The sequence below is a fragment of the Osmerus mordax genome, chromosome 5 (assembly GCF_038355195.1).
Source record: "Osmerus mordax isolate fOsmMor3 chromosome 5, fOsmMor3.pri, whole genome shotgun sequence".
Classification (NCBI taxonomy): Eukaryota; Metazoa; Chordata; class Actinopteri; order Osmeriformes; family Osmeridae; genus Osmerus; species Osmerus mordax.
Genome location: NC_090054.1, coordinates 726503 through 750586, shown reverse-complemented (window position 1 = coordinate 750586; position 24084 = coordinate 726503). Strand labels below are relative to the sequence as shown.

At 47.7% G+C, this 24084-nt stretch overlaps 1 protein-coding gene across 5 annotated transcripts; it reads left to right on the top strand.

The window, feature by feature from the left end:
* The first annotated feature begins 931 nt into the window (after positions 1-931).
* Positions 932-23966, top strand: fbxo11a (F-box protein 11a). Of its 5 annotated transcripts, none has more exons than XM_067235764.1 (23): positions 932-1193; positions 3552-3679; positions 6061-6142; positions 8178-8322; positions 12926-13055; positions 13161-13244; positions 13790-13922; positions 14100-14206; positions 14319-14430; positions 14586-14692; positions 14764-14901; positions 15048-15265; positions 16875-17055; positions 17143-17265; positions 17346-17431; positions 17544-17620; positions 18994-19137; positions 19641-19751; positions 21901-22008; positions 22188-22296; positions 22384-22482; positions 22861-23803; positions 23896-23966. In XM_067235764.1, exons 1-22 carry the CDS (start codon positions 1106-1108, stop codon positions 22988-22990), a joined length of 2640 nt encoding a protein of 879 aa, XP_067091865.1. In that variant the 5' UTR covers positions 932-1105; the 3' UTR covers positions 22991-23803; positions 23896-23966. The 5 variants fall into 5 exon arrangements, with proteins under 5 accessions (XP_067091865.1, XP_067091866.1, XP_067091864.1 ...); XM_067235765.1 differs by having other exon boundaries at positions 8181-8322; positions 22861-23851; positions 23939-23953; XM_067235763.1 differs by having other exon boundaries at positions 22861-23851; positions 23939-23953.
* The last annotated feature ends 118 nt before the right edge of the window (positions 23967-24084 follow it).

Below are 24084 nucleotides of genomic sequence, written 5' to 3'. Positions count from 1 at the left end.
ATGGAGGGTGAGTGTGTGATGGGGGTGATGTGTGATGGGGGGTGAGTGTGTGATGGAGGGTGAGTGTGTGATGGGGGTGAGTGTGTGATGGAGGGTGAGTGTGAGATGGAGGGTGATGGAGGGTGAGTGTGAGATGGAGGGTGATGGGGGTGAGTGTGTGATGGAGGGTGATGGGGGGTGAGTGTGTGATGGAGGGTGATGTGTGATGGGGGGTGAGTGTGTGACGGGGGGTGAGTGTGTGATGGGGGGTGAGTGTGTGATGGAGGGTGAGTGTGTGAGTGTGTGATGGAGGGTGAGTGTGTGATGGAGGGTGAGTGTGTGAGTGTGTGATGGAGGGTGAGTGTGTGATGGGGGGTGAGTGTGTGATGGGGGGCGAGTGTGTGATGGAGGGTGAGTGTGTGAGTGTGTGATGGAGGGTGAGTGTGTGATGGGGGGTGAGTGTGTGATGGAGGGTGAGTGTGTGAGTGTGTGATGGAGGGTGAGTGTGTGATGGAGGGTGAGTGTGTGAGTGTGTGATGGAGGGTGAGTGTGTGATGGGGGGTGAGTGTGTGGTGGAGGGTGAGTGTGTGATGGGGGGTGAGTGTGTGGTGGAGGGTGAGTGTGTGATGGGGGGTGAGTGTGTGATGGAGGGTGAGTGTGTGATGGGGGGTGACACCTAATCAAGATATAGTGTGGTCAACATAAAAGCATGTGTGTAAAAAGCAGGAGGAATGTTTAAACAGTATTATTGAGTAACAAGATGAGGGGGCAGGGCCGAGGGGGACTCGTCAAAGCGATACGTTTCTAAAGATACCCTGAATGAATGTCTGTAGGACTAGGCTTTCCATAACATTATTGTTAACTAAACGCAATGCTATTGGTGGAGGGTTCTCCCACGTGATACTCTTGTCACCGACGCTAGTTGTGTTCATGGCTCCTCCTGCAACATCGACACGGGGCTGAGAGGCTGCAGGGGCAACGCAAAAAAACTGTTTTTTTTCTCGACTTATAGGAAGGGTGTAGAATTGCGCAATGTTTAAGAAAAAAACATATTGAATTGCGTCCTAAACGTCGTTCCGACTGCTGTGAAGGGTTTGAATTTTCCTTCGGATTCTCAACACCCCAAATGAACTCCGTCAGAGCCAGCAGCAGACGACCCAGGCGAGTGTCGAGGCCGCGCCCGGTACAACCGGAAAGGAATAACCAGGACAGAGGTACGTTGTTTGATTAAGTAAAATGTCTAAAAGGTGTGCATTTAAAGCGGTGTCAAAAAAACAAATAGCCTTTAACACATTGGTGATGGTGACAGGTACAGATTGGTAACAAATAGTGTCAGTAAATTCGTCTCGGAAAACGTCTTTCCCTTAGTTGAACTGAGGAAATGCCGAGGCTTGTGTTTCCATAGCGTTCACAGGGCCGCGCTTTGTTCGGTTGATTTCAGTGGTTGCCTTGGCTGGACAACTATCCATTTATGTTGATGCATAGTTGCAGAGTGACACCAGATTCGGTCATACAAAATACAGGCAAATAGAAATCCTGTTCTCCCTTTGCTCCTTTAGGAACAATTATAATTGGGAAAAGGCTGTAGTTGGGCAGTTAGCTGGTCAACAGCTAGCGAGTTAATGAGCAAATTGGCATCCCATGATGACGTTTTTGTAGCCAGCTACTAGCACTAGCTAGCTCGCTCAGCAGCTGCGCCTTTGTCAAAACGATACTTCGAGTAAATTGACCAACTGGCTTGCAAACTAGGACATTTCAACATACATTTCCTGTCCACTCGTGTATAAATTGTTTTCCGGTATTATGTATAATCAAGGCGCGTTGTTGGCAAGGAAGCATTTGTTTGTGCGGCACCTTTGTCACCTATCCATTTGTATTGTAGCTAGCTGCGACATAGTGAGACAATTCGTTTGGGCTTTCCTGGCGGCCGGCGGTGCACCGGGCAACTGATGCTTATGTCGTTTTTTTATAACCAGACAGCCACCTATGTTAAACTGGGTCCTTGTCTTCAAGTGACTTGTGTCCAGTATGTTATAATGTCACGGTGATTTTTATACTTCAAATGTAGCCTTTGCCAATGATGGCGAATTGCAGATTTGTTGTGCTTAAAGCTCCCGTTCCAAGTCATTAGCATGTGAATGTTTTAAAACGGGGAGCTGTGTGTTTCCGAAGAACAACAATGCACGTGTTTGTTTTCTAAATAAACCCAGTGTCACTAATTAAGATTAGCTTCGATCGTGTTCCGCCAATGCCAATATATATCTCAATTATTGGGCCCCATGTTATAGAAAACGACTTACCCTAGTTATCAGGTCATCATCACGTCGTTGCGTGACTACAATCAAATACATCAACTAGGAAGCGTTGTGCCTTATGCCAAGTGAATTTCATATGTAAACAAACACTTTTTTGTACAAGCTTGAAAGCAAACAACGCGTCTATTCAATAATTAACAACCTATAGATGCAAGAAAAAACGTAACTTGTTTTACAATTTTCTTTGTTAAACATTGTTTAAAGAGGAGATTTTTCCAAACTTAGTACATTTGGGAAACTACTTTTATTTTCTCGTACAGAAGAGTAAGCTACTTCTAGCTTAGCTAGCTAGCTAGCATTGACTACAGTGGTCTAGCTGTACCTTTCTAATCTACTGTACAGTAACGCATAAGAAAGCAACGTTACAGAAGTAACAAAAACTTGCATTGCTGTGATTTAGAAAATATTTTTAATTAGTTACCTAGACTGTTTCAGAAGTATTACATTTATGTGCTAGGTCGCTAGCGTGGCCATAAATAATAAGGATGAGCATGGGTGTTTGAATGGCTGCTACTTTCGTCATTAGTCAAATCAGTCTCCTCTCTGTGAAGACTGCTGGTGTTGCTAGAAGATGCGGCGGTAGCCTGCTCGGTGCTCAGTGTTTGTAGTGGTTACTGGCTAGTAGTCCGGGAGAATCCCCAGAGCAACAAGGCAACTCCCTTGTGGGGTCGGCACAGACACACTGGACGCAATGTCAGGCTAAAATGGAGCTACATGCACCTGAAGGTAAGGATTGTAGGTGAGGTGATTTTGATTAGGCATTAATCTGCATAGCATGAACTTCAAACAGATTAGAAACCTGGTCATAGTTGCTGGGTGTCAGTTTGGCTTTTAGTCCAGTGTCCGAGCTGACTTCTAACAAGTCTAGGCCAGTGGGTTTATATTTAACTATGGCCGGTGCTTATTCTACACACCGCAAGGGAAACTTTTTTGTTGTTTGTGCTTGTTGTTGACAAAGTGCTTGAGAGTTCCCTGGATGGTGATGGTGGTGGTGGAGAGGGTGTTGGGTGTAGTAGAAGGAAGCACATGTTGATGAAAGGCAGTGTTAGTTCACAGCAGGGCCCCTGTCTTCACTGCACAGGACAGGAATGTGGACGCTCTGCCGTCTGACATCTCAGCAGTTAAAAACAACACCCTCACTTTGTAGCCATAACATTCCACACTAGGCTAGTACCTGACCTCCACACACATGGGTCTTAGTGTGTCTCCTGTGCTGTGTTGTCATGGTAATAGTCTTCATGTCTCTCTACTTTCCAGATGAGGACGTCCCCGCAGATATGGTTGCAGAAGAATCCGTTCCTGGAGCTCAGAACAGTCCCTATCAGCTACGAAGGAAGTCTCTGTTGCCCAAGAGAACCGCGTGTCCAGCCAAGAGCAACATGGAGGTAGGACCCCATTACTGAAGGAGGAGGAGGAGGAGGAGGGGGGGTAATGTTAACATGGAGGTAGGACCCCACTACTGGAGGGGGAGTGGGGGTAATGTTAACATGGAGGTAGGACCCCACTACTGGAGGGGGAGTGGGTAATGTTAACATGGAGGTAGGAACCCACTACTGGAGGGGGAGTGGGTAATGTTAACATGGAGGTAGGAACCCACTACTGGAGGGGGAGTGGGTAATGTTAACATGGAGGTAGGACCCCACTACTGGAGGGGGAGTGGGGGTAATGTTAACATGGAGGTAGGACCCCACTACTGGAGGGGGAGTGGGTAATGTTAACATGGAGGTAGGAACCCACTACTGGAGGGGGAGTGGGTAATGTTAACATGGAGGTAGGAACCCACTACTGGAGGGGGAGTGGGTAATGTTAACATGGAGGTAGGACCCCACTACTGGAGGGGGAGTGGGGGTAATGTTAACATGGAGGTAGGACCCCACTACTGGAGGGGGAGTGGGTAATGTTAACATGGAGGTAGGAACCCACTACTGGAGGGGGAGTGGGTAATGTTAACATGGAGGTAGGACCCCACTACTGGAGGGGGAGTGGGTAATGTTAACATGGAGGTAGGACCCCACTACTGGAGGGGGAGTGGGTAATGTTAACATGGAGGTAGGACCCCACTACTGGAGGGGGAGTGGGTAATGTTAACATGGAGGTAGGAACCCACTACTGGAGGGGGAGTGGGTAATGTTAACATGGAGGTAGGACCCCACTACTGGAGGGGGAGGGGGGGTAATGTTAACATGGAGGTAGGACCCCACTACTAGAGGGGGAGTGGGTAATGTTAAAATGGAGGTAGGACCCCACTACTGGAGGGGGAGTGGGTAATGTTAACATGGAGGTAGGAACCCACTACTGGAGGGGGAGTGGGTAATGTTAACATGGAGGTAGGAACCCACTACTGGAGGGGGAGTGGGTAATGTTAACATGGAGGTATGACCCCACTACTAGAGGGGGAGTGGGTAATGTTAACATGGAGGTAGGACCCCACTACTGGAGGGGGAGTGGGTAATGTTAACATGGAGGTAGGACCCCACTACTGGAGGGGGAGTGGGTAATGTTAACATGGAGGTAGGACCCCACTACTGGAGGGGGAGTGGGTAATGTTAACATGGAGGTATGACCCCACTACTGGAGGGGGAGTGGGTAATGTTAACATGGAGGTAGGACCCCATTACTGGAGGGGGAGTGGGTAATGTTAACATGGAGGTAGGACCCCACTACTGGAGGGGGAGTGGGTAATGTTAACATGGAGGTAGGACCCCACTACTGGAGGGGGAGTGGGTAATGTTAACATGGAGGTAGGACCCCACTACTGGAGGGGGAGTGGGTAATGTTAACATGGAGGTAGGACCCCACTACTGGAGGGGGAGGGGGGGTAATGTTAACATGGAGGTAGGACCCCACTACTGGAGGGGGAGGGGGTGTAAAGTTAACATGGAGGTAGGACCCCATTACTGAGGGAGAAGGGGGGGGGGTAATGTTAACATGGAGGTAGGACCCCACTACTGGAGGGGGAGGGGGGGTAATGTTAACATGGAGGTAGGACCCCACTACTGGAGGGGGAGGGGGGGTAATGTTAACATGGAGGTAGGACCCCACTACTGGAGGGGGAGGGCTGTGTGTGTGTGTGGTGTTAATTAGGTGTGTATGTGGTGGTGGAAAGTGTGTGCATGCACGCATGTGGTGGTAACTAAAACATCTGTGTGTGTGCTAAATAGAAGGTGTGCGTATGTGTGTGCACTTCTAGAAGAAGTGTTGGTAACTATCAAGTGTGTTGTGGTGTTGGTGTGTGTGTGAGGTGTGTGTGGTTGGTGTGTTTGTGAGGTGTAGTGTCTGGATGTGTGTGTGTTTGTGAGGTGTAGTGTCTGGATGTGTGTGAGGTTTGTGAGGTGTAGTGTCTGGATGTGTGTGAGGTGTGTGTTTGTAAGGGTGTAGTGTCTGGATGTGTGTGAGGTGTGTGTTTGTGAGGTGTAGTGTCTGGATGTGTGTGTTTGTGAGGTGTAGTGTCTGGATGTGGGTGAGGTGTGTGTGTGTGTGAGGTGTAGTGTCTGGATGTGTTTGTGAGGTGTCGTGTCTGGATGTGTGTGTGGTGTGTGTTTGTCAGGTGTAGTGTCTGGATGTGTGTGAGGTGTAGTGTCTGGATGTGTGTGTGGTGTGTGGTGTGTGTTTGTGTGGTGTGTGTAGTGTTTGTGAGGTGTGTGGTGTGTGTAGTGTTTGTGAGGTGTGTGTGTGTGTGTGTGTGTGTGTGGGGGGGGTTTGTGAGGTGTGTGGTGTGTGTGTGGTGTGTGTTTGTGATGATGCTTAGCTTCTCTTCTGTCTGCAGGGAGCTTCTACTTCCACGACAGAGAACTTCAGCCACCGGGCCAAACGTGCCAGAGTCTCCGGGAAGTCACAAGACTTACCAGGTAAGCTGTCTAACCCTGGTCCTCAGTCCTAACCCTACAAGGTAAACTCTATAGCAGGGGTGTTCCAACCTGGTTATCAGGATTAGTCCTAATTCTAGTCTAAACCCTACCATGTAAGATCTCCATAGCAGTGGTGGCTACCAGGTAAGAGCAGCTCTATATAGTATCCAAAGCAATGTACAGGGGGAGATTTTAACCTCCAACCTGATATGCAGTCAAATTCTGTAACATTGAGCTATACCTATCCTGTACTATAATATACTGACCAGTAAGCAGGATAAAATATACTGAACAGTAAGCAGGCTATCATATACTGACAAGTAAGCAGGATATCATATACTGACTAGTAAGCAGGATACAATATACTGACCAGTAAACAGGCTATCATATACTGACCAGTAAGCAGGATATCATATACTGACCAGTAAGCAGGATATCATATACTGACCAGTAATAGGATATCATATACTGACCAGTAAGCAGGATATCATATACTGACCAGTAAGCAGGATATCACCAGTAAGCAGGATATCATATACTGACCAGTAAGCAGGATATCACCAGTAAGCAGGATATCATATACTGACCAGTAAGCAGGATATCACCAGTAAGCAGTATATCATATACTGACCAGTAAGCAAGAAATCACATACCGACCAGTAAGCAGAATTTCATAAACTGACTAGTAAGCAGGATATCATATACTGACCAGTAAGCAGGATATCCCTTGCCCGTGTTTCAGCGCACTGTTAAATGAGGGCATCCACAATGGGAGTTGTGGATGTCCTGTGGATGAGTGTAACTCAGAATGGGATTTATTCGCCTGTGCAAACTTTCATGGCGAATAAATCCCATTCTGAGTTACACTCTTTCTATAGTTTCTAACTGCATCTACATCCTTTAGTGCAGATATAAATTGTAATGTTACGTTTATGTTGTGTATCTAGGATATCTGATGATAGACATCATAAGACGTGTCCTAGGAGGGTTTGCGTTACCCTAGGAGGGATTCAGTTTACTGGAGTTCATTTCCTTTTCAGCTTCACCTCATGCAGCTTTTCTATTTCTGAAGTTTCTTTTTCTAAAACATTGATGCAGCAAAAGCAGTGTCCTTTTTTAGTCATATGTTCATGTTTCATAGACATGTTTTCATGTCATTTTTATTTGTCAAAAATACATTTTCATAACAATCTTAAAATATTTTCATTATCTCCTTGATGGGCACACCGCCCCCTGCACATGCCCCGCCCCCACACATGCCCTGCACATGCCCCGCCCCCCACACATGCCCTGCACACGCCCCTCCCCCCACACATTCCCTGCACACGCCCCTCCCCCCACACATGCCCTGCACACGCCCCGCCCCCCACACATGCCCTGCACACGCCCCTCCCCCCACACATGCCCTGCACACGCCCCTCCCCCCACACATGCCCTGCACACGCCCATCCCCCCACACATGCCCTGCACACGCCCCTCCCCCCACACATGCCCTGCACACGCCCCGCCCCCCGATAACTCGTTTTTGAAGACCTATCAATGATCGAAATAACAGTTTAACAAAAATGCCCAATCCTTAGATACAATACATTGATACGATACAGTGGTGTCACGGTCCGATACGGTTCGGTACTTTTTCCATACAGCTAAAAAGTACATAAAACATAAACAGCTAGCAAAATTGCAAAGAGCTTGCTTAGTGTAGCGGGCCTCAGCATATCAAGTGGTAGCGTTTTTCTTGGGGTGTGGGAGGGGCAGAAAACATAGTTGTTTGGGCTGTCTTGGTGGGCGCAGTAGCACTGGCAACATTGTCACACAATTTAAAATAGCTTTTATTTTCCAAAGGTAATAGGATTAGTCCAACTAATTATCTGGTTTGCATGCATACAGAAAACCTTGTCCTGAACTGGTTCACAATGAATACTTGTATTGTTACACCCCTACTCTCTATGATAACCCTATAACGAGCAGCTAAATTTGGTTTTGATGATAATGGATGATGCTGAATAACCCCACTCCTTCTGGTTGCCCCCAGCAGCGCCAGCAGAGCAGTACCTTCAGGAGAAGCTTCCAGATGAGGTGGTGCTGAAGATATTCTCGTACCTGCTGGAGCAGGACCTGTGCAGGGCCGCCTGCGTCTGCAAACGCTTCAGCGAACTGGCCAACGACCCCATCCTTTGGTGAGACTCTCCCCTCTTCCTCTCTACCTCCACTGGCCATGCCGGTTGGGAGTTGGTTCAATTGGCGAGCCTTCTAAGAACCAGTTTGCTTTTCCATGGGATTGAGAGCCACCACAGAACCAGGTCATATGTGACTGTATAAATCTCATCTTTCCCAGCAATACTAGTGTAACGGGTGTGGCCACGTCTGTTACCCTAGCGTCGAGCACACCATTAACAATGGCGCCTTACATTCCAAATTACAATTGAGAATAATAGTAATAACGCAACAGCCTATTTTACATTTTAGTCATTTAGCAGACGCTCTTATCCAGAGCGACTTACAGTAAGTACAGGGACATTCCCCCGAGGCAAGTAGGGTGAAGTGCCTTACCCATTGACACAACGTCATTTTGCACGGCTGGGAATCGAACTGGCAACCTTTCGGATTACCAGCCCGATTCCCTAACTGCTCAGCCACTTGACTCCTCCTATTTTGGATTCTTATTAACATCAAACATAAAATATAAATGTTAGCCCAAGCGTATAGCTACCCCCTGGCATCGATCACACTGCAGTTAAACAAATCTATTAAACCGTTGTGGAAGAAGTATACAGATCCGTTACTTAACATAAACACTATAGCTAATAAAGGAAGGAATCTCGGTCAAGTGACTTATCATTTAAACAACCAATTTGTTGCCTTAAAATCTTAACTACATTCCATGACACAGCAACAAAAGTATTTAAAAATGTCTAACTGCTTTAGGCTATTGTTGTCACAAAACCCGGTACCAAGTCGGTACTCAAACCAAAAAAGTTGTACAATACCAACATTTCTTAAGTACCGGATTGCAGAGGTGGACGCTGACAAGCACAGTGTTGCCAAAACAATCTCACCAGAAGTAGCTAGTGGCCCTCTGACAAGTCGCTAGATTGATCACTGGATAAAAAAATTTGTCACTAGGGAAGGCGTTGTTAAATTGGCATCACTGGACAAGCAGCTAATGCTGCAGGGGCTCCACTAAAAGTTGTTGACAAGAAAAGTGGAAGAGCCACTTATGGAAATACTTAAGTAATGAGGCAGGTGACGATGAGAACATAGTTCGCCGAAGTTTGTGTTTTGGAGTTTGGGATGGTATATTAACGTTTTGTACTTGACCAACATTTTAAGAGCCCCATGAAGTGTTTTTCATCCACTCTTTCTACTAGTAAATTATGTTCAAGTCCAGATTTATATTTTTGACCTCTACATATGATCTGTCATCTGCTGAGTTAGCTTAAAGTCTACACTCAGTCCACAGGCCTACATGCATTGTGATGTTATTAATGTTCTGTTGTTGTCATAAGTAGGCTACAGCCTTACATATTGTATGTTGCTGTCAACAAATGAGTTGTTCAGTAACATATATTATATATATATATGTAGCGGGGTTTGCTCGTTTAAAGATAGAAATACTTAATTTATCATAAAGTCTCTGGGCACCAACCTAATATTGGTTTAGGACATTAGGGAATCCTATGTTTAATATGTAATAATCAGTCTCATCTTTAAGAATGAATTTGTTGTAAGTGTAGAGCCAATCGTAACATCAGTGAACAAGCACGTAAAAATATCTTTACAATGAATTTATTCAAGTAAGGTAAACAGATCTTATGAACAAGTTAGATTATGGGTTTGATATGAGAGATTGGTTTCAATGAACAGAATGAAATGGTCTAACTTAAAGAAAGACAGAAATTGTACAGTCAATGATTACATCCTTACAAATCATAAACAGAGCTCACGCCAATCCCATGTCGAGGAGGAAAGAACATTAGCCATAGTTACGTTTGATCAGGGGTTGATCAATGAGGTTGAAGGCGGTTTGCGCCAAAGGTCCATTTGAAGAATCTGAAGTCAAAGCGCGGCTGCGCTGGGTCATGTGACTGAGTCTGCGGGATCTCAGTGAAGTCGCAATTAGAATTGCGTTTTTGGTTCTTCTGTTGAAACGTCCAGATAGACGCGTTCACTATGAAGTTGAATCTCAGGAGAAGCTTGGCGACGTCCTTTGGAACGCCAATCCTGATGGCGTTCATGCCATGGTTGGTTTTCGCTGGAGTCCGAGATTGATGGTCATCTTAGGGCTTTATACAGTCCAGAGTTCGAGGGAGGACCTGTCTGGGGTCTTGTTGATTGGGGGAAGCTGGGTTCTCAACTCCCCCCTCCTTCCTTCACACCTACCAAAGGTGTGATCTGATCTCTGGCTGGTTCATAAGATTGTTCAAATATTGTTCTGGACATTGCTGTACAGTTACACAATATAGTTGAATGATTGTTTTATTATGATAGCTTTGTGTAGATACCAAGAATGACGTGGTTATCTTTCAGGAAGAAGGAGTTGTTACTAGAATCAAGATTTCAGTGAACACATTAAAACAAAGTAACAAAAATGACAAATATCCCTCTCATAATCCTCCACCATGTACTCTTGTGGTAAAGGTGAAGTCTCAAGAACTTTCCTCAAAAGTTCTGATCAAGTTATGTTCTTTGTTCAAATCGCCGCCGAAACGGATAGCAATGGTTGCTGGAGACGTGTTGTCTCAAGCAGGCCCCTTTGAAGCTTGCAAGCTAGCAGGAGGGCTGATTAGGTAGATTGGGGAGGTCCTCCCCCAATTCTATAGTTCCTTTGCATTGGCGTTTGGTGGGTAATCAGCATACTGAGGGTGTCACGAGGGCTGATTAGGTTTGTCTGATGTGATTGAAGCACATCTTACCACAGGTGTGGCAAGATGTTGGCTCCGTGGGTCTTGCTGACCTCACTACAGATCCTATATATAATTAATTTTTTGCTTTGGTATCGAGAATGGTATTGAGTGAAATTTCACTGGTATTGGTACCGACTACTGAAATGTTGATACCGTGACAGCAGTACTGTAGGCTACAGCTGGTCCTCAGCATTGGTTTTGTTGGTCACGGTAACCCTGCCTCCAACGGAAGTGGTTCTTACTTCTAGACCAGCAATGTTTTGGGACTACGTTGGAACCAGTTTTCCTGGTTCAGAGCCGATTCTTTGGCTGTCCAGATGCAAAGAACTGGTTTGAGATTAGGCACCAGCTTCAAACCAGCAGTCAAATTGCCTTAATCCTTGTCTTATCTTTGGGTCATTGTGACCCTTCAGTCATGGTGACCCCCCCCCCCCCCCCCCCCCCAAGTGTTGCGACAACTTTACCTAATACAAAAATAAAGTGAAGCATTTTCTTTTAACCGTCGGGCTGTCTCAGACCCCCCACAGCGTGACGGTTAAAAGAAAATGCTTTTTATTTGTTTTTGTATTGGGTAAAGTTGTCGCAACACAACGTCGTTGTGAACCTTTGGGTCATTGTGACCCGAAGGCAGCACAAGGGTTAAACGAAAAGGGGTGTGTGTGGGTGTTGACTAAGTTGAAATCTATTACCCCTTTTCCACCGATGCGTTTTGGGTGCTGGTTCGGAGCCGGTGCTTAATCTCGAACCAGTTCTTTCTCTTTCGACAGCCTGAGAACCGGCTCCGAACCAGGGAAAGCGGTTCGCAATTAGCACCACTTCGGAGCTGGGCTAGTGTGGGATCCAAGTAAGAATCCGTTTGGGTTACAGTGACCAATAAGACAAACAGAATTCTTTGACCGCATTTGCTCTAAGTTTTTACAATTCATATTTCAGCTAAACGTTACTTGTAAATCAGCATCTGAATTAAAATGTAACGGGAAGTGGGCAGTGTAGTTTCTGAAAATGTGCTTATTTTATTGCTGAAACTGCTAATTTGAAAATTTGCTCCGACTTTTCGATAATCTAGCTAGCATCGCAGTGCAGACACTATTGGCTGCATTTGATCATAATCCTATCAAATGAGTGAAATGACAAACACAAATGTTATGAGCTATCGAGCCTATATTTAACACAAATGTAATACACAAGCACTGTACAGCAAAAGTTTATAAAATGTTGCGCTGATAATGCCAGTGTTGTCATACTGCTGCGAGTCCAGGGTATTGCGCAATAGCCAAGAAATCCCGCATTTCAACCTCACGTTCTTCGGATTGATAAACAGCCTTTGTGTTTGGCGGTGCCGCGCTAGCGTTGCTGGGAAAGATGAGACGTATACAGTGACGTAATGACGTGGCTCTGTGGTGGCTCTCTAGCCTGTGGAAAAGCAAACCGGTTCTTAGGAAACTCGCAAATTGAACCAGCTCCGAACTAGCTCCCGGTTCACTTCGGTGGAAAGGGGGTATAAAGTGCAGCTAGCTAGTTCCGTTCGTTACCTAGTAGCATCCTTGTTTGCATTGTCGGTGGTGATGGCTCTAGCCAGCTACTATGTTTTTGAATATGGACATCACCAGTTCCATATCGGGTCCATTGATTGGTTGACGTCACTCCATGTCAACTTTAATCCAAAGCCTGTTCACCCGTCCACTCTCTAATCCAACGCCTCTCCACCCCTCCTTGGCTCCTCCCCCCATCATGGATTTAGGGACAATGTACTGCAACTTATCCATGTGTGAATGCCCTGTCCTATTAGATCTGTAAGTTTTTCCAGAAACTGGTGTGTTGCCCTGCTGTGTCGTACTGACCACGTGTACATATGTGTATGTGTGCGTGAGTGCAGGAAGAGGCTGTACATGGAGGTGTTTGAGTATACGCGTCCCATGATGCACCCTGAGGCGGGAAAGTTCTACCAGATCAATCCAGAGGAGCATGAGCAGGTGAACCCCTGGAAGGAGAGCTTTCAACAGTTGGTAGGTACACACACACACACCCCTACACACACACACGCACACCTATAGACACACCTACACACACACCCCAACACACAGTAAAAGTGAATGTGTTTGGTGTTTCAGTACAAAGGAGCCCACGTGAAGCCAGGCTTTGCAGAGCACTTCTACAGCAACCCTGCCAGATACAAGGGGAGGGAGAACATGCTGGTAAGGAGGGCTAGCTCTGGTCTGGGACTGTTAGTGGAGGGCTAGCTCTGGGACTGTGTTAGTGGAGGGCTAGCTCTGGTCTGGGACTGTTAGTGGAGGGTTAGCTCTGGTCTGGGACTGTGTTAGTGGAGGGCTAGCTCTGGGACTGTGTTAGTGGTGGGCTAGCTCTGGGACTGTGTTAGTGGAGCGCTAGCTCTGGGACTGTGTTAGTGGAGGGCTAGCTCTGGGACTGTGTTAGTGGTGGGCTAGCTCTGGTACTGTGTTAGTGGTGGGCTAGCTCTGGGACTGTGTTAGTGGAGGGCTAGCTCTGGGACTGTGTTAGTGGTGGGCTAGCTCTGGGACTGTGTTAGTGGTGGGCTAGCTCTGGTACTGTGTTAGTGGTGGGCTAGCTCTGGTACTGTTAGTGGTGGGCTAGCTCTGGTACTGTGTTAGTGGTGGGCTAGCTCTGGTACTGTGTTAGTGGTGGGCTTGCTCTGGGACTGTGTTAGTGGTAGGCTAGCTCTATTTGCAGTGGGCTTGCTGGTACTAACGTTGTGTGTGTGCAGTACTATGACACCATCGAGGACGCGCTGGGAGGCGTGCAGGAGGCTCACTTCGATGGCCTGATCTTCGTCCACTCTGGCGTCTACACAGACGAGTGGATCTACATCGAGTCTCCAATCACCATGATTGGAGCTGGTACGCACCCTGTTGCCATCAGATTCCTCAAACTGTCGCTCCTTAAACAAGATTGTAAAACCAAGTTATCACACAAATTGTTTTAATATTGTCTTTAATCCAGTATAATATGGATTCCATACTAGTATATACATCGTATGAAGGCTGCATGTGTTCTAACTGGTGTTTGTGGTTCAGCGCCAGGTAAAGTGGCAGACAAGGTGGTGATTGAGAACACGAGAGACTCTACGTTTGTGTTCATGGAAGGCTCCGAAGATGCCTATGTGGGATACATGACCATACGGGTGAGATCACCTTATGAGTTATTTACTGGGATGGGATGTGGGGGGGCTTGACTGTGTTCAGGACCAGGTTGTGTCCATGAAGCTCCTGGTCTCAGTGTGTGTGTGTCCTCAGTTCAACCCTGATGACAAGTCTGCCCAGCACCACAATGCCCACCACTGCCTGGAGATCACCGTCAACTGCAGCCCCAACATCGACCACTGCATCATCCGCTCCACCTGCACAGGTAAACACCTCCATCTCCTCCTCACCCCTCCACCACCTCCTCCTCACCACTCTTTTGCCTGGCTGTGTGTGTGTGGAGGAGGAGTTACGGGTCCATGTTGGTAAGGGACAGGAAGTTGTGTCGTTGAGTAATGATTTATTTCCTGTATGTTTCAGTTGGGTCAGCGGTGTGTGTTAGTGGCCAGGGGGCGTGTCCTACCATCAAGCACTGCAACATCAGCGACTGTGAGAACGTGGGGCTGTACATAACCGATCATGCACAGGTAACACACACATACCTGACTACGCATAGATCACGCTCAGGTGTGCGGTTGCTAATTTCTCTCTCCTTCAGGGCATCTACGAAGACAACGAGATCTCCAACAATGCTCTGGCGGGAATCTGGGTGAAAAACCATGGCAACCCCATCATCAGACGCAACCACATCCACCATGGACGAGATGTGGGGGTCTTCACTTTCGACCATGGCATGGTACACACACACACACACACACACACACACACACACACACACACACACACACACACACACACACACACACACACACACACACACACATGGGTAATGTCTTCACAGAGCAGTGTTTTACAGCCTGCTCCTCCTGCTCCTCCCCCCAGGGCTACTTTGAGAGCTGTAACATCCACAGGAACCGCATTGCGGGCTTCGAGGTGAAGGCGTATGCCAACCCCACGGTGGTGCGCTGTGAGATCCACCACGGCCAGACCGGGGGCATCTACGTGCATGAGAAGGGGCGGGGCCAGTTCATAGAGAACAAAATCTATGCCAACAACTTTGCTGGCGTGTGGATCACCTCCAACAGTGACCCCACCATCAGGTTAGTCATCTCCAACAGTGACCCCACCATCAGGTTAGTCATCTCCAACAGTGACCCCACCATCAGGTTAGTCATCTCCAACAGTGGCCCCACCATCAGGTTAGTCATCTCCAACAGTGACCCCACCATCAGGTTAGTAATCTCCAACAGTGACCCCACCATCAGGTTAGTCATCTCCAACAGTGGCCCCACCATCAGGTTAGTCATCTCCAACAGTGACCCCACCATCAGGTTAGTCATCTCCAACAGTGACCCCACCATCAGGTTAGTCATCTCCAACAGTGGCCCCACCATCAGGTTAGTCATCTCCAACAGTGACCCCACCATCAGGTTAGTAATCTCCAACAGTGACCCCACCATCAGGTTAGTCATCTCCAACAGTGACCCCACCATCAGGTTAGTCATCTCCAACAGTGACCCCACCATCAGGTTAGTCATCTCCAACAGTGACCCCACCATCAGGTTAGTAATCTCCAACAGTGACCCCACCATCAGGTTAGTAATCTCCAACAGTGACCCCACCATCAGGTTAGTCATCTCCAACAGTGACCCCACCATCAGGTTAGTCATCTCCAACAGTGACCCCACCATCAGGTTAGTCATCTCCAACAGTGACCCCACCATCAGGTTAGTCATCTCCAACAGTGGCCCCACCATCAGGTTAGTCATCTCCAACAGTGGCCCCACCATCAGGTTAGTCATCTCCAACGGGGTCACTGAGACTGCGTCTCCGTTTACGGATGGGCGGGCGCACGGATACGCACGGATACGGACGGATAGACTGCGTTTATGGTTCTCCGTAGGCTGTGGGTGCTGAAAACAATTCACCGCCAGAAGAGTAGGTGGCGCAGCGTTTTTTTGTAAGTCGTCGTGGACGACTTACAAAACAACGTTTATTTACCTAGGTTATCGAGAAGTCGGAGCAAATTTACAAATGAGCCATTTCATCAATATAATACGCACATTTTCAGCAACTACACTGCCCATTTCTCGTCACATTTTAATTCAGATGCTGATTTACATGTACTGTTTAGCTGAAATATGAATTGTAAAAACTTACAGCAATGGGGGTCAAAGGATTCTGTTCGTCCTGTTTATCATGACAACTCCGCCCCTGACGCAAGCGGTTCTTAATACTGACCAATCACAGCCAAGGGGGTCTCCGTAGCTCTCCGTCGCTTACGACGGATAGTTAGAAAATTCAGGAGGTGCACGTCGAGCTCTCCGGGGCTCTCTGAGGGCTGACGGAGAGCTCGTAGAGGGCGTTCCACGGAGACGAGGGCGTTCCCATGTGTCCGTTTTTCGAAAAACGCAGAAGCATATATCGGCCTTAAGTCTCTGTCAGCTGAGACCTACAGTGTCCCCTGGTTACGGTTAGTTGGTTATTATCAGAGTGCATTTCCGGGCCGTGTATTTCTGTCCAGACCCGACCCTGACGAGGTTACTGGAGCACACTGGCCTGGTTCACCATCTTCACTAAGAACTAGCTGAAGCTGCCCAGGTGTTCACCCCCGCCAGACACAATAGTCCTGGTAACGCAGGTTGCCCCTCTGGTGGTCGTGGTGACCACACATCCTCATGACTGCTGTCCTGATGTGTGTGTTTCCAGGGGCAACGCCATCTTCAATGGTAACCAGGGTGGGGTGTACATCTTTGGGGACGGGCGCGGGCTGATTGAGGGAAATGACATCTACGGGAACGCTCTGGCTGGTATCCAGATCAGAACCAACAGCTGCCCCATCGTACGCCACAACAAGATCCACGACGGCCAGCATGGAGGAATCTACGTGGTGAGGACATGCACACACCACACACACACCACAAACACACACACAAGCGAACACATTAAGTAACACCTCTAATGTTAACCCCACCAGCATGAGAAGGGTCAGGGGGTGATAGAGGAGAACGAGGTGTACAGCAACACGCTGGCAGGGGTCTGGGTGACCACAGGAAGTACTCCAGTCCTGAGGAGGAACCGGATACACAGCGGCAAACAGGTCTGTGTGTCTGTGTCTGCATGTGTAATTGATCTAAAGCAGGAAAAGCTGTTGGTCTAGACCTACCTGTCTGTGTCCAGGTCGGAGTGTATTTCTATGACAACGGCCATGGTGTTCTGGAGGACAACGACATCTACAACCACATGTACTCTGGAGTTCAGATCAGGTCAGTCTCCACTACACATTCACAACCCTGACCACCTGTGTGTGTGTGTGTGTGTGTGAGAGAGAGTGTGTGCCATGCTTGTGATGTGCCGGGGTGTTCCTGTGTGTTGCAGGACTGGCAGCAACCCTAAAATAAGAAGGAACAAGATCTGGGGCGGCCAGAACGGAGGCATTCTGGTCTACAACTCAGGTGAGGAGTCCCACTTCTGGGCTTTTTACCATTTCATAAATGATGGAGGCTATGCTGGAGGAAATCATTTTGCTTCCACTTTAGATTTAAATAGATAGGCTAATAGATTGACAATAATCCAAGCCCCATGGTGCTATCATGTATAGTTCAAAGATTATCAAGGTTGACCTCTTTACTTATGCAAACTACTGAAATGTATATCAATAGAATCTATAACTAACCAGTGGTCAGAATAGAACACACAAATTATGAAATTCAAGTTTATATAACTGTTTATTTAACTATCTAACCGCCAACTGATGAAGTCAGGATTCCGCAGGTTGATAATTGGGTGCTTGCTTAGAAGCAAGCTATTGTTCGCGCACATCACAGTTGCGTCTTGATCAGACAAGAAGACACACTCGATCTTTCTATCAATGCGATTACTATTGATCAAAACAGAACGAGGGTTCGGCTGTACCTACTAAACATATTCACGGACATGCACTGCACGAGTGATTAATTGCGATGACGGCTCCAATAGAAGTCATAGCGAGCACATAGAACTTTATATATATTTTCTAATCAATGTATTTATTCCCAGGTGTTTTGCAATTTCCTTTTATTTTCTTCGTGCCTACACTATATATTATCATTCCAGGTTAAGAATAGCCTACCAATGGAGGCTGCGTTGGAAATCGTTAATCAAACTTTTGTCAGCATTTTCAGTGGAAATTTAATTTGCATTTGTACAGGTGTATTCGTGCACGTCGGGCTGCCCTCGCAACGGAACGACAGTTTAGTGGCTGCTCTGTCCATTCGTGCAACTCACAGTTGCGTATTGATCAGACAAGACACGCTTATAAACTCTTACTATTGATCAAAACAGAACGAGGCTTTGGCTGTAACCTACTTGAAACATACTATTGAGAACATATTCACTGACATGCATTGCACGCGTGATGAACACAGCTTCACAGCTTCTTCTTTTTTTATCGCAGACTTTCTTTTTTGCCTTAGGCACTTAGGATTTGTCATAGGCGCTCGGGAAAACGGCTTGGGCGTGCACCTAAATTTTCTCTATGCAGGAAAAACCCTGCTGAGGTCTAGTCCCACCTCTGGGCCAATCCCAGTCTAACTGAGGTCTAGTCCCACCTCTGGGCTAATCCCAGTCTGACTGAGGTCTAGTCCCACCTCTGGGCTAATCCCAGTCTGACTGAGGTCTAGTCCCACCTCTGGGCCAATCCCAGTCTGACTGAGGTCTAGTCCCACCTCTGGGCTAATCCCAGTCTGACTGAGGTCTAGTCCCACCTCTGGGCTAATCCCAGTCTAACTGAGGTCTAGTCCCACCTCTGGGCTAATCCCAGGCTTGCCTGGTCTGTGGTCTCATTCAGGTTTGGGCTTCATCGAGGACAACGAGATCTTCGACAACGCCATGGCGGGCGTGTGGATCAAGACGGACAGTAACCCCACACTGAGGAGGAACAAGATCCACGACGGCCGAGACGGAGGCATCTGCATCTTTAACGGAGGGAGAGGTGAGGCAGCATACATGGATGCAAAGAGAGCGGAGAGGGAGGCAGCATGCAGGAAGGAGATGGAGAAGGGGGAGAGGTGAGGCAGCATGCATGGATGCAAAGAGAGGAGTGGAGAGGGAGGCAGCATGCAGGAAGGAGATGGAGAAAGGGGGAGGTGGAGAGGTGACGCAGCATGCATGGATGTGAGAAGTGAAAGGTGGGTTTTATCGAAGAACAACCATACCACACCAGGTCTGGTGAGAGAAGAGGTCAGAAGAAGAGGTGTGGTGAGGAGAGAGGAAGTGTGAGGGGGAGGTGTGAGGAGAGATGAGGTGTAGTAAGGAGAGGTGTGGTGATGTGAGGGAGAGGAGGTGTGGTGAGGACAGGAGGTGTGTGGAGAGATAAGGAGGTGTGGTGTGGTGAGGGAGAGGAGGTGTGGTGAGGACAGGAGGTGTGTGGAGAGGAGAGAATAGGTGTATGGTGATAGCAAGGGTGTGTGTGGTGACAGTGGTGCGTCTCTCCAGGAGTTCTGGAGGAGAACGACATCTTCAGGAACGCGCAGGCGGGGGTTCTGATCAGCACCAACAGCCACCCCTCTCTGAGGAAGAACCGAATCTTCGACGGCTTTGCTGCAGGTAAGAACCTCAAACAAGGTGGAGGGAGCTGTTCACTGGAACACATCCCTGTTGACTGGAACAGGTCCCTGTTTACGGGTTACTGGAACAGATCCCTGTTTACTGGTTACTGGAACAGATCCCTGTTTACTGGTTACTGGAACAGATCCCTGTTTACGGGTTACTGGAACAGATCCCTGTTTACGGGTTACTGGAACAGATCCCTGTTTACGGGTTACTGGAACAGATCCCAGAGGCCTGTTCCAAAAAGCGAGTTTACCGAATAAGTCAGGCTTAGGTCAGTTAGTCAGACTCATTTCTAGTTCATTCGGTTCCATAAAGCCAGCTCAACGTAGTTCGAACTCGGTTACTATAGCAAATTATGCTGCGAAACTAGCCTGGTCCGGGGCAGGCTAACTGTCAGGCTTAGCCAGGGTTGCCACCTTCAATACAGAAAAATAAGGGATGCCTGCCGCAGCGGGGGCCACACCCCTCAGGGCCACACCCCTCAGGGCCACACCCCTCAGGGCCACACCCTTCAGGGCCACACCCCTCAGGGCCACACCCTTCAGGGCCACACCCCTCAGGGCCACACCCTTCAGGGCCACACCCCTCAGGGCCACACCCTTCAGGGCCACACCCCTCAGGGCCACACCCCTCGGGGCCACGATGACCACAGGCCCGATGACGTGCCAGTGGTGGTAAATCACAACTTAAAACATGTTTTCATAAAAATATTAAGATTGATACATGTACATTATAAAAAGATATCTGCTATTGAAATCAGTGTGAACAGATGCACTCAGTCTTTCTCTGTACCACAACTCAAGTGGTCATAGCTGAATACACATCTATGACGATAATAAACATAGGCCAACAAAGTTTGACAGTGAGACCACAAAAAATAGGCTTTTGGAGGAACTGTACCATATTTTAGTAACTTATTAAATTAACAGATCCATAACTTATTAACTTTAAATTAAACAATTGCTTTGATACTCAAAAAGGTCTATTGGAAAAAATATATAAAGTGCAGGAGACTTGCAAAGGATCTTCCATGAACATAAAAACATGAGAACTACCAGAAGTAGTAGTGTGCAGTATTTGGGCGTGTCAAGCCTACTTCCTTTTATAAGTGTACTTCTTATTACGTGGGGGTGTATCTGGAGCTGCCTCCGCCATTCTTTTAAATCGACTCTCCACCAAGAGACCCGCCTTCCTCTGACTCTGATTGGCCATGAACCTGAAGAAAAACGATCAAACCAGCAATGACAGCGAATATTACCCAATCAGGGGCAGACTAGGACTAGTCTTCACAGAATGCAGGTGGGGTGATTTGCATGGTATGCTGCATTGAAGACAACTGAAACTACGGGACAAACCCCATCCCTTATTGATTCAAAACGGTACGCGCCATTTTATTCTCAAATACGGGACGATTCCTTATTTTAAGAGACGGGTGGCAACCCTAGGCTTAACCCGTGTTGTTGCGTAACCAGACGTTCCTGTAACACTGACCCAATGGGTCTGTGGGAAACAGTTATTTAGCATGGACATACTTCACTGTCAGTTCAAGATGCTACATTTATAGAAAATCAACTTAAACGCTTTAGGCTACAACATTTAGCCTAATGCATTAAACAATGATGAACAATGAGTTCAGAATGATACAAACCCACATAGCATACGTTAAACGTATGGCTATGGTAGTTTGTGATTTCAAATGCTTAGGCATCAGGCATAGGCCTATATCTCAATGTAAATGATCCCAGTTTATTTATCATAGCTACATAATTGTTAACACACACCTGATTCAAATGAATGGTCGTTATCAGGCTTGGATAACGACCATTCATTTGAATCAGGTGTGTTGGAGCAGGGAAACATCTAAAACATGCAGGACAGGGGGTCCCAGGATTGAGAACCACTGCTTTATAGAACCGCTTTAGCCCCGACTGAGTGTTATGGAACTGGTTACTGGAACAGATCCCTGGTTACTGGAACAGATCCCTGGTTACTGAAACAGATCCCTGGTTACTGAAACAGTTGCCTGGTTACTGAAACGGTTGCCTGGTTACTGAAACGGTTGCCTGGTTACTGAAACAGATGCCTGGTTACTGAAACAGATGCCTGGTTACTGGTAGCTGATCCTCTCCTGCTCCTCCTGCAGGTATAGAGATCACCAACCACGCCACTGCCACTCTGGAGGGAAATCAGATCTTCAACAACCGCTTCGGAGGACTGTTCCTGGCATCTGGTGTCAATGTTACAATGAAAGGTAGACAGGTCATGAACCCTGACACTAACCCTAACTGAGATGATTAATTTGGCACGGGTGAATCTAGACACCATATTGCAGCATGTATATCTGAGGTGTGTTGAATGTTGTTGCACCTGAAGGGCTCAGCCAGAAGTTAATATCCTGTACATGACCCCACCCACTCCTGTCGCCCCCAGATAACAAAATAATGAACAATCAAGATGCCATTGAGAAAGCTGTGAGCAGAGGTCAGTGCCTGTACAAGATTTCCAGTTACACCAGCTATCCAATGCACGATTTTTACAGGTAACAATCTCCCTGTCCATCCTCCCTCACCCTGCTGTACAACCCCCCCTGAGCTGCTGCTGACAGCTCCTAATGCCCTCTCCACAGGTGTCACACCTGCAACACAACAGACCGCAACGCCATCTGTGTGAACTGCATTAAGAAGTGCCACCAAGGGCACGATGTGGAGTTCATCAGGCACGACAGGTCAGTCCTCACCCAGGACCCCTCACCCCCATGACCCCTCACCTCCTCACCCATGACCCCTCACCCCCAAGACCCCTCATCCATGACCCCTCACCAAAGACCCCTCACTTCCTCACCCATGACCCCTCACCTCCTCACCCACGACCCCTCACCTCCTCATCCATGACCCCTCACCTCCTCACCCATGACCCCTCACCTCCTCATCCATGACCCCTCACCCATGACTCCTCACCCCGACCCCCCTCAACCGGGATCCCCCACCCTGTGTATGATAATTGGCTGTCTTACACACAGACTTTCATCCAGGTGGGACGAGGATCCACCAGGACAGTTTAGTTCCACTGTAAAAGTGCAGTCATGCCTGTGTGTCCTCTGCAGGTTCTTCTGTGACTGTGGAGCGGGGACTCTCTCCAACCCCTGCACGCTGGCCGGAGAGCCCACGCACGACACGGACACGCTGTATGACTCGGCGCCCCCAATAGAGTCAAACACGCTGCAGCACAACTAGGCTGCACACCTGCCTGGGAGAGGAGGAACAGCCGGACATTCACATGACAGTTCAGTTTCACAGAACGTGTACAGATGACTTTTAAAACAAGAGGCCGAGCAGAGGAAGAGAGGATCTATTTAATACAGTCTGCTGTGGACACCACGCCCCCCTGCCCCACTCACACCTACAACATGATTGGCTGAGAGAAGGCCATGTTGTCGGGGGCTGAGGATAGAGACATGGTGACTCAGGTTATTATGGGATGTTGGGCAGCCAGGCTGTTGGGAGGGGGGTTATGGGGGGGTGTGGCCAGACAGGAGACATGGCCATGACACAATGCTTCCATCCGTCTCCAGGCAACCGTTGCGCTGGTATATATGTACCCTCTCTCTCCCCTCTAGCACTTCGGGTTTTCTGTTTTTTTTTTAAGGAAAAAAAAATGTTGATATTGATTTTAATGCTCATGTAGTTTTGTATTTTCATGCAAAAATCTTAATGTACTTGAATGTCTTTTATTTTATTAAATGTGTATTATAATTTTTTTGGTTATTACACCCTAGACTTGCTGTAATTGTACTCATGTCACAGTGTCTAAGTTCTTTCTATGAAAGAGAACAGAAAAAAAGAATAACACTAAATCTTTTCTCCAGCAATGTTGTTTTTATGTGGGACTCTGAAATAAGGGAAATACATTTAGATTTAAATTCTTTGGATGGTGTGATTTCACAAGACTTCTCACCAAACCAGAGCCTCAGTCCGGAAACCTGGCCGCAGACTGTAACCCTTGTCCACCTGAGGCGCTCTTGTTTCATTAACAGGGACACTGGCAATGTTTTGTTGCTGGGGGGTGTGTGTGTGATACACACATGCTCTGGGGAGGTGGAGGGAAGCTGGGGGGGGTGATACACATATTCTCTGGGGAGGTGGAGGGAAGCTGGGGGGGTGATACACATATTCTCTGGGGAGGTGGAGGGAAGCTGGGGGGGTGATACACATATTCTCTTGGGGAGGTGGAGGGAAGCTGGGGGGGTGATACACATATTCTCTGGGGAGGTGGAGGGTGCTGAGCGCTCCATCCTGTCCAGAAGAAGCTCCACACCGCAGAGACACGA

Excerpts from the sequence above, each read along its gene's own strand:
- fbxo11a (XM_067235764.1), top strand. The coding sequence starts at position 1,106 with ATGAACTCCGTCAGAGCCAGCAGCAGACGACCCAGGCGAGTGTCGAGG. Across the intron at positions 8,323-12,925 it reads GCCAACGACCCCATCCTTTG|GAAGAGGCTGTACATGGAGG; the intron begins GTGAGACTCTCC and ends GCGTGAGTGCAG. Across the intron at positions 17,056-17,142 it reads AGCATGGAGGAATCTACGTG|CATGAGAAGGGTCAGGGGGT; the intron begins GTGAGGACATGC and ends TAACCCCACCAG.